We start from the raw sequence: 20726 nt of genomic DNA on the forward strand, positions 1-20726 counted from the left end.
TTCCTTTTTTTAAAAAAAGAAAGGAACAACTCCCCATTCCCTTGGCATATGTGTCAATGGCACTGCAGTCTTTTGAAATCATTATAGATTTTATTATAGAGATTGTAAAACTATCATGTCCAGACTGACATGCATCTTTTGTTTTAATTCTCCCTCTTCTAATGATGGCACAATTTTAAAGCTCCCCCCACTCCCGCTTGTAATAGGAATAAAAGGTATCATTTACTTCAATGGCCAAAGAAAGGCTTTTTCCAGGATTTCTAAAAACACTTTCCAGTTGACTCACTGTTAACTTTTTTTTTTAGTCTTTCTTTTTTGGAGTTGGGATAGGAGATGAGAAAAGAGGTGGAACATGGTTTGCTTTCCCTGGTTTTTATATTATACTGGCTAACCCACCCCAAGAAATCAGGGTCTCTAGGCATGGTGTTAATGCTGGTGGCACTTTGAAAGACAGACGTGGGTAGACAGCCAGCCTATATAATCCTTCCTAGGCTGCCTTTAAAGGTCTATAAAATGTAATAAAGGAAAGAGTCTCATTAGTTGGCGGTAGGGGGGCTGATTGCATTGCCGGCCACACTCAGTTTACAGCTGCCTCGTATGCAACTGTTTACCCACACAGCAAGACATGGGCTTAATTCACTAAGTAGATATACCATTTTTATTTTCTTACCTAGTGCATCTTGTTCCATATTACCTAGCATGTATCTCAGACTGCAATCCTAAACCCACCTACCTTGGAGAACACCTTTTGAATTCCCTTCCAGCTCTAAAACTCTATGGTTCTATAAGACTTCTGATTAGACATGATAAGGATTACTGCCTAAGTGAGACCGCTGGTCTTTGTCTCATTTCATAAGTCTCTTTTGTGTTTGAATGCATGTTCATTTGGGATGCACTCATCAGAATGTCATTTCTGACTATGGGGGAGCATAGGAGATTCTCAGGGAAGTCTGAAGGTCTGCTTCTGTACATATTCTGTGGCCCCTTTGGGGCAGAAACACTTTTCTTCCTTTCTCATAATACTGGGACTTGTGAACATCCCACGAAGAATGTTGGAATATTCAGGACAGATAAAATATAGGACTCCTTCACACAGCACATAGTTAAACTATGGAACTCACACCTACAGGAGGCAGTGGTGGCCACCAACTTGGATGGCTTTAAAAGAAGTTTAGACAAATTAAGGGAGGGCAAAGCTACCAATGGCTGCCAGCTGTGATGGCTATGTTCTACCTTCACTGTCATATTGGCAGTATGTCTCTGAATACCAGTTGCTGGAAATTACAGGTGGGCAGAGTGATGTTGCACTCATGTTTTGTTTTGGGGCTTCCAACAAACATGTGGTTGGCCACTGTAAGGAAAGACTGCTGCACTAAATGAGTCATTGACCTGACTCAGCAGGCTCCCCTTCTGTTCTTCTGTTCATACAGACTGACTTGAACTACATTGGAGAACCAACAGGAAGTAAAGCCTAAAAGCAAGTTATCTACTTTACCAAAAAGTTAGTTTGCCTTTCTGTCTGTTGCCGCACCCACCCACCGGTTCAGGTAAATTTTGCTTTACTCCCAATTAAAACAGCATACTGAGTATTGAGAGTAGGGAACAAGTGTGCTAGCTCCACCCTTCATTCCTGATGCCCTCCACAAGTTGGAGGGCTACCTTCTTCACCAGGGAGCTGTTCTATCATGTAGCTTCCCTTGCATGACACAGAACCCTGGAAAATCAGGGTTCCACATTCCAGAGCAGGCATTCTAGAGCACTGCAGGCAGAGGGCAACCAAGAAGGCAAATGTGGTGGGATCTCCACTCCCACATCTCTGCTCTCCCTCATGTAGTGATTTCATTCTGAAGACTAACACGTGAAAGGGGATGCCATTAACATCACTTCTAGCTTGGGCCAGAGGGTAGAGAGGCCTTGGGAAGTAAACAACTGGAAAGTTAGGGGCAAATCCTGGAGGAAATTGGGAAGGCAGGAGTGGATACAAGATTGGTTCTGGAGAGTGTAGGGAAGGGCAAAGATGAAATCTGACAAAGTTCTGATCACTGACAGGACTTTGATTTTACTGGATTTTCAGACACTTATACAGGCTGATACAACATTGGGTGTGATTTTATTTTTTTAAGTCATTGGATCAGCAAAATACTGGCTGTGTTAACAAACAACGAGAAAGCTGATCAGAGCAGCAGAGGATTAATTTCATGCACAAATTAACAGTCACCGTTGGCTGCAGTAACAGAAAAGGCTTGCTTACGTACCAGTATCTGTTGTGCAATTAAGCAGATCCCTCCACTACCTTTTTTAAAATTTTTACATCAACTCTTGATTATATATTTGGGATTAGGATTACTTCCCCCCTGCTGCCTGCCCAACATGTAATAAATCTATTTCTTCTTCATCATAAACCAGCTGGGAAAAGAGCCACTGTGCTTGAAGCTGTTTGTCTGCTTTTAGCGGCTGACACATTAGCTCTTTTATGTTGTGAAATAAGTCTTCTTTTTCTTAACATCAGCCAGGCCTGGTACATAAACCTCTTGCCCTGAGGGAGGCCTTACCTTTGACTGCTTAAGTGGCAATGTTTTTGAAATTCCACCCGAGAGCTAAACTGGGCTTATGATCATCCCAGGATGCATTGCACCCATGCTGATGGCACAGGGCCTGCGGGGACAAGGTGAAATGATGCTGGCAAAATCCTCAAATTCTGTAAATTGTATTTCCACTTACACTGGCTTACAGGTGATTTCAATTGTACAAACACAGATTGGCCTTTCCTCAGATATATCACTTCAGGCTGTAGTCATAGTTGTGGGAAGCTTCCTATGTATCGTTGTAAAAAACTACAGTCATACCTCGGTTTAAGTATGCCTCGGTTTGAGTATTTTCAGTTTAAGTACTCCACGGACCTGTCCGTATTAATCTACTTTCCATTACTTTCAATGGGAAAGTTCGCTTCAGGTTAAGTACGCTTCAGGTTAAGTACGGACTTCCAGAACCTATTACACTCATTCTTCGGGTTAAGTACGCTTCAGGTTGAGTACTCTGCGGACCCGTCTGGAACACATTAATCCACTTTCCATTACTTTCAGTGGGAAAGTTCGCTTCAGGTTAAGTGCGCTTCAGGTTAAGTACAGACTTCCGGAACCAATTTTGTTTGTAAACTGAAGTACCACTGTAAAGCAAATTCTCTCTGCATGCCAGCAGCCAGAAAAACAACATCTCATCAGGAAGGAGGCTAGGCTACAACATCATACATACATACATACACACATACATACATACATACATACATACATACGGTGCATGCATGCATGCATACAGTACATACATACATACATACATACATAGTTATAGCCCAGCCTTCATCAAATGGTCCCTGGGTCTCTGACTTACAGAAACATCACACTTAAAATAAGCACAATGTTCATTTAAAATAATAAAGTAAAACTACAAACACCACCAATAGGAAGATAACAAAACAGGGGGACAGAACTGCAGTGCTCAGCCATGCACAGGAATATAGGAAGATAGGAAACACCTATGCAAACAAAGGCCTGGGCAAATATGTGTGTCTTGACCAATCATTGAAAAAGCATATGGTGATGGCCCAAGAAGCATCCATTCAAGAAATGGGGAGTCACCATGGAGAATGCCCTCTCATGTGTCACCACCCCTTGAACCACAGAGGGTGGTAGCACTTCCAACAGGCAGGTCATTATGGGAGGAAGCACTTTCAGATAAACCTCTCCCCTTGACTTTCTAGCTTTTCATTCAAAGTAAATGGAGGTTCTGTATGGTTGTTTTCAGCATGGAGGAGTACTCATGAAGGACCATACTATGTATTATTCCTACCTATTTGACTCCATATTTAGTCCTGCTGCTAAATTGGGTTAAAAAGCAAGGATGCTGGGTTAAGTGACATCTGCTGTCATTGGCTGCATTCACACAGCAGTTTATTCCATTTCCCTGATGTTTCTCAAACAGTTAATTTCTGCATTATATTTGAGTATAAAACACAGCTTAAAAGCCACTTCTGGAAATATAGCACAATACTGTATAGGGCACGTTTAGCTCTTATTTCTGTGTTACTTGTTTTCAGAACAATCTGTTTGCAAATAACACGGAAATTAGCACTAAATTGCAATTATAAATACGTATTGTAAGAACAATATATTAACAGTTACGGTAACTATTCCGAAACCAAAGTACTTTTTTGTTTGTTTGTTTACATAGAGGAAATTCAGATTCTTTGATTGTATGGGGCACAATAGAATTGAACAAGTTTCCTCCAATAAATATCTGGGCATATGGTTTCATGAAACTGTAAGGGTGGAGGGTATGGGGGAAATATGCCAGGACCAACGTGGAACAAAAACAATTTTCTAAAAGGATGGGAAATTTCTTCCAGTAGCTATCCAGGTTTATAAAGCCAAATATTATTTTTGGGGCACAAACTTGGTTTCCTGATTTTAAGCATTCATTCAAAGGAACTAAAACTCCACCCCCTTAAGGTTAATATTCAACATTTCAAGGCATGCCACTTGAGCCACCCTTAATCTGGAAGCCAGCCTGAACTCTTTAAAGTGCCTAGCATGGATTTATTCTATTCATTTTTTGGCTTTGCTGCTATCTTGTGTTTACTCCTAATGCCTTGGCTTCTAAGGTAAGGTTACCATATTTTTTTCAATGAATCCGGGGACACTTTAAATACATGCATACATGCATACATGCACACATGCATACATGCATACATGCATACATACATGCATACATGCATACATACATACTACCGGTACATGTTCGGGATGTTGATGCTGCAGCGATGGCAGTGGCAGAGGGGTGGCAGCCACCTTGACCTCAACCACCATGTTTTCCCTTCTTCTGAGGCTTCTGTCTCCTTTCTCCATGAGCCTGAGCAGCCCTTGAGTTGTTGGTTCGGTGGTGGTGGTGGGGAAGTGGTGCGCGGTGGGTCAGGCATGGAAGGCAGAGAAGGAGGGCCAAGAGCGGTGGCGGCGAGGCTCAGGCAGTGCGATGCCTCCCTTCCCATCGGAGCAGCCCCAATCCCATTCCTACTTGTGTGCAAGCAGGAGAGGGCAAGGATCCCTCAGCTGGGAAGCGAGGCTTCACACTGCCTTTTGGAGCAGCCCCATCCCAACTCCTACTTGCATGAAAGCAGGAGGGGGCAGGGATCTCTCAGGCAGCACGATGCCTCCCTTCCCATCAGAGCACCCCCAATCCCATTAGTACTTGCATGCAAGCAGGAGGGGGCGGGGAAGGGAGGCTTCCTGTTGCCTAATTGAGATATCCCTGCCCCCTCCTGCTTGCACACGAGCTCTGATAGGCAGCATGAAGCCTCCTTTCACAGCTTAGTTGCTGGGGTCAAGGAAGGTGGAGGCAGCCCAGAAGCTGCATCTTAGAGCCCCTGCACCACCATCATATGGGGACTTCCAAGCAGCTCCTGAAGCCAGCCAGATCCAACTGCTCTAGGCTGCTGAGACTGCCGCTGCTGCGTTTCCCGGGGACATTAGATGAAATCTGCAGACATTCCGGGGATGGAATTTGTCCGGGGACTTATTCGCAAATCTGGGGACTGTCCCCAGGAAACAGGGAAGTCTGGTTACCCTATTTTAAGTTAATGTTCTGTTCTTTTGAATCACATTGGCTGAAGGCTGTGGTGCAAAAGGTCACTTCAAGGGTTTTTCACCTTCTTACCTATTAACTCGGGTTCTAAAGGGTGCCAAATCAATTGTTTAACAGAGGCTTTCTGGATATAGATTTCCAAGCGCCCCAAGGAATTGCACAGGGATCCTGCTTCCCCCAGTGGATGTGGCAAATCCACACCGTGATCAACTCCCGCCTCGAAACCAATGTACTCACTGTGGAAGGATGTGTGGGTCCAGAATAAACCGTGTTTATGGAAGACAATCTTACTTGGCTACAAGTGATCGCCAATGAAGAGAAGAAGCAGAAGCAGAAGCAGAGATTGATTGCCATATTTGGGATGGTAAACTATGTATCCCTGAATGTAGGAAGGTTTTATTTTTGGCAAATTCCTTCCAATTTGTTAGAAGGTAGGTACCCAAGGAACTATAGATGCTGCCCTTGTAACAATGTTGAGATGGAGTCTATCTTCCATGTCCTTTTCTGGCAAGGAGTTAGGAAAGACCTAATAGATCCCATTATACAGTCACTGCATGGCCACTCTTCTGAGTCTCTTATGGTCAGTTTGCTCCAGAGCTCCAGTCATGGGGCAAGTGGCAAAGTTTTTGACTACGTCCATCCTTACTAAGCCACTTATGACTCTATATCTAATCTATTTATCTATCATCTGTATCTATATCTATCATCTATCTATCTATCTATCTATCTATCTATCTATCTATCTATCTATCTATCTATCAAACATCTGAAGGCAGCCCTGTTTAGGGAAGTTTTTAATATGTGACTTTTTAATGTATTTTAATCTTGTTGGAAGCTGCCCAGAGTGGCTGGGGAAACCCAGCAGGATGGGTGGGGTACAAATAATAAATTATTGTTATATTATTGTTTTTATATCTATTATCTCTCTCTCTCTCTCTCTCTCTCTCTCTCTCTCTCTCTCTCTCTCTCTCATCCACACACACACACACACACACACACACACACACACACACACACACACACAGCATTATGATTCTGTGTTTTTCAGTTGTATTAATGTGTACTTTTATTACTTTTAGTAATTGTCGATTTTTATAAAATTAAATGGTCTGTTGAATGCAAATCAAGTGTTGATGATGATGACTACTGCACTGCACTGCATTGTTTGTGGGGCTGCCTTTGAAGACAGTTCAGGAACTACAGCAAGTGCAAGAGGTGCTAGTTTTATTGTTAATTGAGACAAGAAGGCACAAGTTCTAGCCTGACTGCACTGACTGCTGATTTTGTTGGACCCAGTTCAAACAGCTGTTTTTGACCTTCTATGGCTCTGGGCCCTGGTACCTGACATCGCCTTTCCCCATATGAACTTTCCTAGACCCTGATATCATCAACTGAGGCCCTTCAGGGAGGTCTGGTGAGTAAAACTGAGAGAACAGGCCTTCTCTATATTAGTAACCCATCTACAGAATGCTCTACCCAAGGAGGTCATCTGGCATCAACTTTATTTATCATTTGGTACCCAGCGAATATGTTGTTGTTTTTCCACATATTTGGGTAGCATCAATGAATGGATGATTTACTCCGGTTATGTTTCAATATGTTTATGTATATTTATTACTGTTTTACATTCCTGTTGTAAATCACTTTGGGACTTTTGTTGTGGGAAGCGATTCATAAATTCAATAAACCAAACCCAGCTTGCCTTTCATTGGTCACCAGCAGTCAGTGACTAATATGGCTCATGGCGTTGTGGTGATGACCAAACAGAGGGGGAAGTTATGCATGTCTCCCTCAGTTCCTTAGAGGAAAGACCAGGATAGATAATGGAAAATGTTTGGCTCATTCTGCAGACAAAGAATACATTAAGTAGGTGTTGGTTCTGAGAAACCGTCAAGATTAGAATATGTGTTGCCTCTTTTGTGTCAAAGACTGCTTTACAAAATGGCAACTGTCTAAGACAATGAAATTGCACGTTAGGCCCATCCCCAAAGAAACTTTCCTGTTTGGAACAACTTCAAGTTTATTAACTTATAAAAGTGATAGAACAAATACATAAATAATGGTTACAAGTATGTGTCTTGGGAAGTGGGTGGGGAGAAGCCCAACCTAAACCCAGGCTATGGTGTATATTTGTTAATCTTAAGCAAACTCACTATATTGGTGCTTCCTTTTCCTTTAAAAGTTGTTATCATACAAATAAATACACAGTCTGAACCCCACCTTTCTTGTCACAAATACAGAAAGTAATTCACTTTTCTTTCAAAAATAAAAAATAAGTACTGTACACTTTCCATGAACGTCCCACTTCACAGTGGTATACTCCAGAAATAGGTATACCACACCTTATCTGCTAATAATTAGGCCTAAGTGCTCGTTAAGTTTCCACTGAGAGATGTGTTTGATGCTCCAGATTTATACTTCAGTGTCTGGGAAGAATCACTTTGTAGACCACTCTGGCTGTGGTGGGCCTAAATCCAACAGCGCCGTCTTAAGCGCCCCTGTCGCCATGGTGTGCCGGATCTCTCCGGCGCCCTTCCGCCCCGTTTCCCAGCGCGGTGGGCGGGTGGGCGCGGCACTGCTGCGCGGCAGGCGGGCAGGCACAGCGCGATCTCTCCGGCGCCCTCCCGCCCCGTTCCCCAGCGCGGTGGGCAGATGGGCGCCACGCGCAGCGGACCGGCGGACCGGCCGGCCAGCGGGCGGGCGCAGCTCGCGGCGCCCTCCTGGTGGGCCGGCGCCATGGTGCCCTGCGCCACCGGGGGTCTACGTAGAGCCGGGCCTGAAATCCAACGCTTCTCTTCTGTTCACAAAACAACTACCACTTCACAACATAACTTCCCCTTCCTCTCCTCCCTGCTACAACTCCCTCATGCAAAATCTGTTCCAGAGGGTTTTTTGGGGGGGCTCCTCTGGAACAGTCTTTGTGTGTGTATGGGGAGAAGCGGAGGAAGGGGAGGTGGGGTGTTGGATACAACTCCAGCATTGCACCTGACAAAGTAGGCCTTCGGCTATGACAGCCCACACAGCAGACTTCAAATGTGCACCAGCTGTTGCTGTAACTTTACTGTGACACAGGAAGGTGCCTTCTGCCGAGTCAAACCATCAAGTTCAGTATCCTCTACAACAAGGGCAAGACAGGTTGCTGGACTACAGCTTCCACATCCCTGACCATAGGCCATGCTAGTTGAGGGGTGATGGGAGCTGCAGTCCAATAGCATCTGGTGGGCTCCACATTGTCTATCCCTTGGCAATGACTCTCCACAGATTCAAGCAGGAGTCCCACCCAGTCCAGTCTTACCTGGAGCCTGAACCCAGGGACTAAACTTGGAATAAAGTGTGAGTTCTACCACTAAGGTAGGGCCCCTTCCTTGCTGTGGCATTTGCCAGTTTTGCTGAGCGCTACCTTCCTGAACTGAACCAAACCTAAAATATTCATCAGCTCATACCTTCCGTTTTACATGGTGTCAAATAATGGACAGAAGCTGATGGCAAGGAGGTTGCTTAGAAAGCCATGTGTGCAAATGATATAGCAGTAAAGCCATTAGCATAGCTCAGGGGTGGCCAACTCCCAAGAGGCTTCAATCTACTCACAGAGTTAAAAACTGGCTGTGATCTACCCCCTTTTTTGGGGTTCAGGTCAAAGTTCTTGAGCTTTTTTTTTAGGAAGGAGGAAGGTCCATTGGGGGGGGGGGGTTCGGGTCAAAGTTGTTGAATTTTTGCAGGGAGGAGATAAAATGTTCAGGTTTTTTTTAGGGGAGCCACAGTTGTTCCGCTTCTTTGGGGGGAACCAATGATCTACCAGTGAACTACCGCAGACGTCCAGTGATCTACCGGTAGATCATGATCTGCCTGTTGGACATGCCTGGTGTAGCTGAATGCATGAAGCAGGAACTGGTATAGTTAAAAGGATTGGTGGGAATGTGGCCTGCAGTTCTGGCAAGAAATGATGCTTCCTTCCCCAGGCCAAACTGGGAGCTCTTCCAGAAATACTGTTTACAGCACTATACCTACTGTTACTTCTTGTTTTCTTTCTGGAGTGAAATTGTAGCAGACTGCCAGATTGGTCACTTGTCATTGTTCTTTGGAGGTTGATATCATGTTTTCACACTGAGAAAAGTTCTGTGCCTGTAGCCACACCTCTTCCATTCTCTTGTTCCACCAACCAGTAAATCTCAGAATTATGAGCAGAAATACAAGTTACTGAGAGGCTTTTTGCAGCTGGGGTGTCTGTCTGTGTGGATGTAGGTATGGTATATAACACTTGGAATTCTGACTCTATGGGAATTTAGGAGTATAGGCAGCAAGAACTACAGTACTTGAATTCACTGTTTCAGACTGAGCTATCCTCTAATTTAGTGTCACCGTATCAAAAAGGATAGAGAAAATACGGGAAACAGAAACTGCTGAAACCCACCCCCCCAAAAAAAAAGAATTTGGGAAATTGCATGACACCTTCCTCACAGTGCAGATATTGCAGAACTGTTCCAGAAATTCCACAAATGCTGGAAATTTTGTGACAGAAGAAAAAGTAGTATTGATGACTGCAATGTTGCAGAATAGCAATGGAATGACAATGATGCCATGTGGAAACATGCAGAAAAATCTGGAAAAACAGCAGTTGACTGGAAGGTTCCCTAATGATACTAGTTAGCAATTTCGTGAATGTATTTTTTAAAGACTAAATAGCAGAAACATGTATGTCAAGGAGCTGCAACTCTTCATTTCCCAGCTACCCAATGCATAGGATTGGGACCCCTGGTCTACCATTTACTCTTTAAAAAATCATTCACAAAATGCACCATTTCTTTTTTTCCTCTTCTCCACCCCTGCAGAGCATCATAAACAGTTTAAAGTTCTTCATGTGCTCCAGGGATTATGACTTCATTAAGGCTGCTTAGCGGCCAGAATGCATGCTAAAGGGGACCACTGGAAAACAGCTTTGAGCTACCTATACCGAGTTGGAAATGAGTGAAAATGATTTAAAAGGGAGCCTTTCCTTCAAATTAGTAGAAAAATAGAGTAATTTGTGCTAATGTCTGCTATTTCAACAGAACAGGAAAACTAGGCATTACATGCTCATGCACGCAACAATACCCTGATGCCAGTTTTTGGAAAGCAAGGTTAAGAGTGGAGAAGCAGAGGAAGGGACAGGGAGTGCTTAAACTAAGGTCAGAGAACCTCAGGTCCAGAGGCAAATTATGCCCCGCCCCTGCCTCTCTGTCCCTTGGAACTCTCCTCAGGCTACACTCCCATCACCCTGCCCTACACTCTCCTCCAGTTCTGTTGCCTGGCTGGAATATGTCCCATGAACTGTAAAAATGTCCTTGGCTTGCTTGGATAGAGAGATGCAGGCCCAGAAAGCAGCATGGCTGGACTGGAGCCTACTCTGTGAAGGTAAGAGTCACATCCATCACCACATCCGCCCATGGCAAGTTGCGCATGTGGAAATGTAACCCTTCAGCTGAAAAATGTTCCCTGCATCTGGCTTAACCCTTTCATCACCAGCCATTTTTTGATGATGATGTCTAAAATCATTTCTCCAAGCTACTTCCACCCGGGCAGGGGTGGGTGTTTTCCACATGTGTGTTTATGAGGGATAAGCACCTTTCCTGCCTGCCTGCCTGCCCCCACTCTTGAAGCTGCTTTGCTCTTAAAACGAAACAAAACAAGACCTGCATCAAGGCAGTATTGTACATTTTAACATGTAATGTGTCATTAGCCCCAGAGGCACTGTGCCAAAAGCCATGGTACCTGTTAGTTTGAAATCTCACTTTATATTCCAAGCTCTCCAATATTGCTGTCAGAGTCATTTCCAGATCTGCATAAAGAACATTTTCATTTTTGTTGTTAGGCCTTTTCCTTGATCATTAAGCTTGCCAGATCTAATTACTATTATTATTTTTCCCAAACCAGTAAAGCCACGGCCCTTTACACGAAGCTAAACCCTCCTGTTGTCTCCTGCCAGTAACACAGCCTCCTAAGTCTTTTGGAGAGATACTGAAAAGCCTGAGACAGATCTACATGAAGGAGCAGGTTACATTGGGCATGAGATGAATATTGACTCGCATTATAAGTTTGGCTTTTAGGGCTTTTAGGAGAAGCAGATTAAGCCCGCAGTCCAGCTGCAGATCCATGCCTTCATTGGCTCTCTGGCGTTTCTCTCTTAGCAGTGGTCCTTCTCAGACTTCTCCAGGTACAAAACTTTTACCAAATCTTCCAGCTCTGTCCTGCACACCCGAGCTTCACACATTTGACTTATCTGAGCTTCTCCTTCACTGAATATTTTCCACTGGCCTAAAACAAAGCACAAACAAATATTTCACTTCAAACAAATATGTTACAGCACAGGGAAGCTTTTTATCACATGGAAGCACACCTGAACCCCAGAAGGTTGATGGGAAGAGCCTCTATATGTTCATGTCTTTCCTAAGAGAATTGTCATCCTAAAGACATTTGGGTCTCACTGGTTTACATTAGTATTGCACAGTCCCCCAAAAGATCATGGAAACTGTAGTTCGCCCCTTATAGAGCTACAGTTCCCAGTGCCCTTAACAAACTACAGTTTCTGGGATTCTTTGGGAGAAGCCATGTGCTTGAAATGTACGCTGTTGATGTGACCTATAGTTATCTTTGGAGGAGGACATGGCTGCCTGTCTGGAAGCTTGAATAGCAGCACTTCTGCTAAGAGGTGAGGAAACACACGGCAACATTTTGTTGTAGATATAATACCAATGAAATAACTACATATTGACTCAAACCACAAGGTTCAAGGAGTCAGTCCATCCATTCAGTTGCCTAACATCAGCTCTAGAACTGTGAAGTGCAGTGAGACTGAGAGATGTATGTGCAATGGTAAACTTTACATGCCTACTTTGCTATTCTTTGCTGTAGCCTTGATGTCAAACTAGGCATTATTTGGGAAGCCCTTGAATAAAATCTCTTGTGGGTTTGTTTCAAAGGCATTAATAATGGCTACAGACAGAAAACAGAGAAAATCCTGTTTGCTATTTGTTCTTTCCTACAACTAACTGTGGAAACATATGAAGCAATGCATAGACAGAGGCAGGTGCTTTCCTTTTTGCATCATGCTCATTCAGTGCAATCTATTTGGATACCTCCAAGGTCTTCTGTACACAGCAAAAAAATAATAATCCAGAGATTGCAATTTGAGAGCAAAGGCATCTGGCGGCACAGACATGGAATTCTAGGGTGTTCTAGCTCTTGCTGACTATCTCTGGTCAGATTACAATTTGGCTCTAGGGAACTGTGTATCCCACCCACTTTCTACATATCAGAAATTCCTGGAAGAGATCAGTTAAGAAGGCTTAATTTTGCCAGTCATTCTTGACTTTCAGTAGGCTTCAGCTTTTGACTCACTCCACGTACATGTAAACAAATCAGAGGCTGAAAAGAATCAAGGGTTTGATTGTCTAGTACCACTGATCATGTAAACAGCCCCTTGATTCACACAAATGAAATAAGGATCAGAATATTTTCAAAAGTTGCAGCCTTGGAAATTTTCTTGGTATGGTCAGATTGTGGGCTTCTCTAGACAACCTGTTTATTGAGCACCCACCAGGGCCGGATTTAGATGAAATGAGGCCCTAGGCTACTCCACTTGTGAGGCCCCTCCCAATCCCCCACCCTCACGAATAGAAGAAAATAGAAGAGTGTTATAAACAAAATTGAGTGAAGCCAAGGATGATGACGGGTATTTAAAATTCTGCAATTCACAATTTCTCCTCTAAAGGACATAAGATATTATTGTTAAACTAGTGTATTTCAGCCCGTTTAATAACAGGCGCTAGAACATCCTGGGGTTCGGAGAAGCGCTTGCGCAGCGCTTCTCCGAACCCTGGGACCTGTTCCTTGCTGTCGGCGGCAGGGGGACAGGAACGGAGGAGGAGAAAGCGCTGCCTTCTCCTCCTCCGTTCCTCTCCCGCAGCCGCCGACAGGAAGAAGACATCCCAGGGTTCGGGGAAGCGCTTGCGCAGTGCTTCTCCGAACCCTGGGACCTGCCCTTGCTGTCGGTGGCAGGGGGACAGGAACGGAGGAGGAGAAAGCGCTGCGTTCTCCTCCTCCATTCCTCTCCCCCAGCTGCCGACAGGAAGGACGCGCGCACTTTCCCCCCCCCTGCCTCCTCCAACCGCCGCTCCTCACGGCCAGGGAGGGTTGTGAGGAGGCCTTCGCCGACCTCCACCCTCGCTTCCCTGACGTGCCCTGCAGTGAGGCGGTGTCTGGCGGGAGCGGAGGTTAGAGGAGGCGGGGGGGGGGAGAGTGCGCGCGCGCAGTCTCTGCTGTCCAATCCCTGTATCCCTGGGGCACATGCGCAGTGACCCAGGGACACACGGGACAGCTTGGACGCAGGGACAACTTGGACTTTATTATATAGGATACCATGGTGATTTTAAAAAATGCATAAATGTTAAAACTGACACTGAAAAACTTTTGCAATAACTGAACTTTGTAAAAACTTTTGTGGAATAAGCATTAATTTTTAGGAAAATGAAGTGGTAATGTTATTCTTAAAAAAACACACACATTGAGTTTACAAATTATATTGCCTGGGAAGTGTAAATAATATGATCATGGTTACCTGACAGTGTGGCACTTTTATCATTAAACAGTCGTTAAACAGCCATTAAACTGTTGTCATTAAACAGTCAGTTTTAAAATACATATTAAGAAGTAAACTACAAACATCAAATACAGTAAGACTAAAAATATCTTTCCCTAGCCTTCCTTATAGCAAAATCATCCAAAACTTCATCAAAATTTGTTGGTCTATGTTTGTCACTTTCAATGTGCAAAATGCTTTTTTCTCAACCTCATCAAAATATTTTCTAATTTTCCTTTAAAAAATCCAGAAGAGAGCTGTACAAACTTGCACAAGAACTCAATAACAGGCCTGATTTCTGAAGGGCTTTGCTGAAAACGACCTAGCACATGGGTCCAAAAATAGGCCCCCACTGGCTGGCCCTGAGTCTCATAGTTGCTGGACCCGAGCTGCCCTGCCCTTGCATGAAGTCTTGGGTTTGCAATTTTGGGAGACGGGAAACTGCCTGCTGGGGGGTGGGTGGGCGGGCCGCGGAAGCCCCTTAGATTTAGAGGCCCTAGGCTTCAGCACTGGCACCCATCTTGATTTGCTTGCAGAAAACTTCTGTGGAAGTTAGATTATATCCCATCTAGATCAAGCACCCATTCTGATTTGTTTGCCTTGTGAATATATGACAAAGGACATCCTGACTTGCTTGCTGGGTGTTTATAGGTCTTCCTATTATTTGTTCACACTTTCTAATGCATTTCTGTCTTACTTTCTAAACTGCAAAAAGTCAGATTCTTTTTTAAAAAGTGGTTTTGTTTTGCTAGGGTGACAAAGTCTTTAACTGTGAAAATCTAAAGTTCTGATACATGCTTAAATTTCTCCCACAAAATAGTGACAATGTGGAAGCACCCTTTATCAAGACATTGGCAAGCAAAATTAATTTGCTTGATGTGCTAGTTCATATAAGCACACAAGAAGAGCCTTCTGGATATCCTCAATGACCCATCATCCTGTTCTCACAGTGACCAGCGAGGCATGCAATCAGGATTCAAACACAAGATCACCCTTCCCCTCCTGTGATTTCCAGCAACTGGTATTCAGACACATTACTGCCTTCAACTGTGGGCTGTGGCATCTCCACTACAGCCAGTAGTCATTGATAACCTTCTCCTCCATGAATTTGGCTAATACTTTTTTTAAAAAATCATCCAAGATGGTGGCCATCACTGCTTCCTGTGGAAGAGAGTTCCAAAGTTCACCTATGCGCTACATGGAGAAGTACTTGCTTTTGTCATTCCTAAATTTCCCAGCATTCGGCTTCAAGTTCTATTGTAACAAGACAAGGAGAAAAAACATTTCTCTAGCCACTTTCTCCATGCCATGCATAATTTTATAAATGAGGGCTGCCATACATCCAGATTTTCACTTTTTGCAATACGGCAACCCTATATAAACATCTGTCATGATCATTTTGCTTTATGTCCCAAAACGATCAGATCCGAACCTCTCAGGGACTATGGCACGGTTAATCTAATTAGTAAATTGAGGATGTAACCCTACGCACACATTGAGATCAGTGGGACTTACTTCAGACTGAAGATATAAAGGTCCAGGTTCTGCGTATGGAATGTGTGTCTGTGTGTTTGCGTGTGCGTGTGCGTAGGATAACATATTTCTTCAAAACTAAGTTTTGGTGAAAAATCAAAGAAAGTGTTTGACTTACTCAATGTGGTCTTTGTGATCTGCTTGAAGTGGCGTAGTTCGCTGAACTCATCCTTGGATACTGTTTCCTTGTCAAAGTGGCTCAGGATACCTGCAGCAAATGGTTAGAAGAGTACACTCAAGAACCACCTTCTGCTTCTTGACACCAGGCCTTGCACAACTTGATCGCACAGCTTGAACCACCCGCGAACTGCACCATATTGTGCAGCAATTGGGCACCAGTAATTATCAGGATTTTTGATAGGCTTTAAATGTTTCCATTTGCTCCAGTGTCAAACAGAATCATCTCATACAGACAGATCTGACAACAGGCTTTCCTCGCTTTATCCACAAAGCTTCAGCTCACCCTGGCTTGACTAAAAGCAAATCTCTTATCAATTGTGGGCTGGGGGAGCAGGTCTGCATATTTTCTGCTAAAATGTTTTAACAAGTTAGAAAGAAGTCAAAACATACAGGGGTTCAACACAACCCTGTGTACCTTGTAAAAACCAACAAGCCAACCAAACAACAACCAAGTAGACTTTGAAGAGTGCCTACCCTTGTTTGCCCATGAAAAGTTGTGTCAGAATAAAGTGGTTAGTCTGTTAAGGGGACACAACTCATTTTAGTGCCAGATGCAGAAACTTGTTTTTATATCACATTTGGAGGTGGTGCAGGGGGAGTGGGGAGACATTAACCTAGATCATGGGTTTCCAAAAATTTTGGACCAGAGGGCAATAGTTTTGGACCCATCACAGAATTGTTGCTGTGCAGGAATTATCTCAGATGGATGTTGAAGGGACATAGTGTAATGGCTGATCTCTGTTAAAGAGGGGGTCACAAAATGCTGCAGGCATGTCCCCCCCACATCAGTAGGGGGAGAAAGCACCTACATGAGCCACCAACATGCTTGTTCATTTAGAGAAGCTCTTTACCCCTATTCTCTGCTTAGAACAGATGGAAAGGTGGGCATCAAATGAAACATGGGTAGTTGAAGGGGCAATATTCAATTTAAGAGAGGCTGAGCCTGTGCAAAGAGGAACTGAGCAGGAAGAACAAGCAGACTCTCCTTTGATGTGAATTTTTAAGGGGATATTTATGGAAACCTTCTGAAGGTATCATAGAAGGTACTGGCAGGCACACTGGTGTCTGTTGGCACTATGTTGGTGAACTTTGACCTAGATACTTGATAGAATGCCTTTCTCAATTTGTTCTACATAGGCACGGCAATCTTCTGGGGAGGTACTTCTTAGCATATTGTCTTGTTTAGTGTTTTATTCCCCCCCCCTTTAATGGATTGTCTTAAATGTCTTCCTTTTGCTACTCCCGTTCCTCGCCTCTCTTTCTGCCACACTCTTTCTCTCTCTACCTTCTCAGCTTCCCTCACTTTCTGCTACTCCTTTTATCCATTTCCCCCCAATTCCCCCATTCCTTACCATCTGCATAGAATAAGGCTGAGAACCACAGGTTGCCAAGTTCTGCTTTAAGTTCTTAAAAATACCTGACTCCATTTTGCTTGCTTTAATGCTAAAGTCCAAAACCCACTTGCTTGAGAGTAAGCCTCACTGAATTCAATACAACTTCTGAGTAGGCATGGTTGGGATTGTGCTGTAACACAGATCCATACATCCCACCCACCCCGAAACACATGCCTTAATAATGGAAAGAGAATGTTCTCAGCTCACCTCTTCTAATGGTCCACATGTGGATTTTGACTTGCGGTGGTTGATCTGTCTCCAGTGCTATCTTGCGTATGGTTTCTCCTTCCTCAGAGAGAACAGCTTCATAGACAGGGAGCATCTCTTCACCACAGAAGTACTCTTTGCTGTCAAGGTTCTGACTTCCAATTTCATCTATAAGGGAAATAGGTTGATGCATTCATATTTTACGTATTACCTTTTATTCTCTCGTTTACTCCAAGGATTCCCCTGTTAGCCTCACAACAATCCTACATTGTAGGTTAGGGTTAGGTTAGATTGAAATGTCTGTCAGGTGGTGGCTGTTCCCCTGTGCCCTGTTCCACAGATGCTAAAAGACTCAAGTGTCTGAGAATGGGGTTGTGGGCTGCCCTTTTAAACCCAAAGCAACCTGTTATCCATACCTGGGCAGACTTTACAGCATTTCCCTTCAATTTTCCTTGGATGCTTGCAAGGATATTGATCGGGGCAATTAATTTTTTTGCATTCTTGCTTGGTGACGTTGCAGGTGCACAACACACACTCCACGATTCCGTAGGACCGAAGGTTAGGGTGCCAGGATTCTCCATGGGAGTAGGTTTTTCCATTGGAAACACAAACTGTGATGAAAAAAAAGGGGGGAGGACAAAACAAGTAGAACTTATATAGCTGCAAAAGGGATACAGTAGCCACAACCTTGCCCACTAGTTACTCAAAAACCATGGAACATTTTCCAGCCCATATTTTACCCACTTCACCACAAGAATATTGTGTGGCACTTTATCAAAAGCCTTGCTGAAATCAAGATACTGTACACTGCATCCACAGCATTCTCCTGATCCAACAAGCTTCTAATTCTATCAAAAAAGAGAAATGAGTTTTGTCTTGCATGACTTGTTTTTGAGAAACCTTCTTCCTTCAACTGTTGGCTGCTTGTGTATACTCTTCCTTCGTGATTTCCCCATTCTTCTGTTTCTTATACATGCCCTTCTTAAATCTCAGCTCATCTTTAAGCTGCAACCACACTGGTTTCTTTAAATGCCTTCCACTTTTCTTTCTTGTTAGAATTGACTGCCTTGGTGCCTTCAATATTTCACCTTTAAGAAGCTCCAATCCCTCTTGGATTCCCTTCTCTTGGAGCATTTCTGACCATGGAATCTCAACCAATAGTCCCTTAAAAGCTTTTTGAAATCAGCCTTCTTAAAGTCCAGAGTGCTTGTCTCACTCCACTCCACTTTCCCTTGCCACTGTATAATGAAACCTAGAAGGACATGATCACTTCCTCCCAAGATTCCCTGTACTTCCACTTCGTTGATAAGTTCCTTCTTGTTGGTGAGGACCAGGTCCAAGACCCCCTTGCTGCTTCTTTTACCTTCTGGGAAATGAAATAGTCAGCGAGGCAATTGAGGAATTTGTTTGACCTTACATTCTTGGCAGAGTTTGAGTTCCAACAGATACTGGGGCAGCTGAAGCCTCCTATGACTACTTATATCTCTCATTTTTGAATGTTTGGTAATCTGCTCCAAGTCTTCAGTCTTGCTCAGTGGTCTATAGCATTAAGGTCAACCTTGTTTCCCTCTCCTACAATTTTTAGCCAAATACTCTTAATCTGCCTCCCATTATCTCTTCACAATTGTACACATCCTTTACATATTATGGTCTGCAAATAAAAAGCCAATGGTGCAACTGTTTAAAAACAAACAAAATGCACAACAGACCATTGAGAACTCAGCATGCTCAATAGCCAAGTACTGTAATGCTGAAAGTCGGTGGGGTGGGGGAGGCAAATGCCCTGTCTGAGCCTCTAACATGGCCGACAGGTTGGGATTCCAAACAGGAGCACTCCTGTCAGGAGGTGAGGAGGTACACAGCAACATTTTGCTGCAGTTTTATATGTCACTAGTAATCTTAAAGGCATGTTTAGCTTCCAATGCTTAATACAGTAGGGTAGGCAAACTAAGGCTTGGGGGCCGGATGTGGCCCAATCGCCTTCTCAATCTAGCCCGCGGAAGGTCCGGGAATCAGTGTGTTTTTACATGAGTAGAATATGTCCCTTTATTTACAATGCATCTCTGGGTTATTTGTGGGACCTCCCTGGTGTTTTTACATGAGTAGAATGTGTGCTTTTATTTAAAATGCATCTCTGGGTTATTTGTAGGGCATAGGAATTCGTTCACCCCCCCAAAAAAAATATAGTCCGGCCCCCCACAAGGTCTGAGGGACAGTGGACCGGCCCCCTGCTGAAAAGGTTTGCTGACCCCTGATTCTAAACACATACAGTATGCATGTGTGTTTAGGAGATCCATAAATACTGCAGTCTTGTGCATGCCTACTCAAATGTAAGACTCACTAAATATTCTCAAGTAAGGTTGCAAACCTAAGCATGTCTACTCAGAAGTAAGTCCCACTGAATTCAATGTGGTTATCTGCCAGGTAAGTATGGCTGGGATTGCAGCCCAAGCATGTGTAGGACTGCAACCTAAATGTGTCTCTATTTAAATAATAATAATTAAAGCAATACTTTTTGCATTAGGACTTGAAAAAGCCATGCACATCTTGCTGTGAGAAGTCTACAAACCCAAGCCGAGTAACCAATTTGTCTGGCTGGCATCCAAATGTGCCTTTCAGACCTTTCTAAACATCTGCAATGAACTTCATGGTCATTGATTTGGTATTTCAGGAATCTGGAGTTGTGTCGTTTGGCGCCAAATGTGTGATAATAAGACCGTGACTTCAAAGGGGAGCCTCTCACCCAATGAGACGTTCTATCCCCTCTTTCCCCTGGATGAAGTAGCCAACCAGTCAGTAGATAGCAATATGTCTGATCTATTTGCACGGGCTTAATAGCAAGCCTCATGCAATTGTTCACTTGTTGACTGATACGGCTGCCTCCATGTCTCTGCCAGCTAGAGGTGACCACTTTAAAAAAGTCCCAAAAGACTCTTATCAAAAGTCTCAAAAGACTCTATACATTCTATCACCACCAAATAACCATAGAAAACTGCCTTTTTCAAAACCAGATCATTGGTCAACCTGGCCCACAATTTTTCAACACTGACTAGCAGTGACTCTCCAGGGTTTCAGATAGGGGTCTTTCTTTCACCCTCAAACCTGGAGATGCCGGGAAGCTTCTGCATCCGAAGGATGTAGTCTGACACAAGGGATGTAAGAAG

At 43.8% G+C, this 20726-nt stretch overlaps 1 protein-coding gene and 1 long non-coding RNA gene across 2 annotated transcripts in view; one reads left to right on the top strand and one right to left on the bottom strand.

Moving 5' to 3' along the window:
* Positions 1-20726, top strand: part of LOC118084301 (uncharacterized) — a 41760-nt gene that overhangs the window by 13018 nt on the left and 8016 nt on the right. The window lies entirely within an intron of this gene.
* The window catches only part of CHRDL1 (chordin like 1), a 50063-nt gene continuing 36973 nt past the window's right edge, over positions 7637-20726 (bottom strand). Inside the window, exons 9-12 of the mRNA XM_060270531.2 lie at positions 17979-18173; positions 17563-17730; positions 15900-15989; positions 7637-11925 (exon numbers count right to left, since the gene is read on the bottom strand). Coding sequence (XP_060126514.1) covers positions 11795-11925; positions 15900-15989; positions 17563-17730; positions 17979-18173 — 584 coding nt within the window. The 3' untranslated portion in view covers positions 7637-11794. The remainder of the gene's footprint in view (positions 11926-15899; positions 15990-17562; positions 17731-17978; positions 18174-20726) is intronic.

This window comes from Zootoca vivipara, chromosome Z2 (assembly GCF_965207765.1).
Source record: "Zootoca vivipara chromosome Z2, rZooViv2.hap1.1, whole genome shotgun sequence".
NCBI lineage: Eukaryota > Metazoa > Chordata > Lepidosauria > Squamata > Lacertidae > Zootoca > Zootoca vivipara.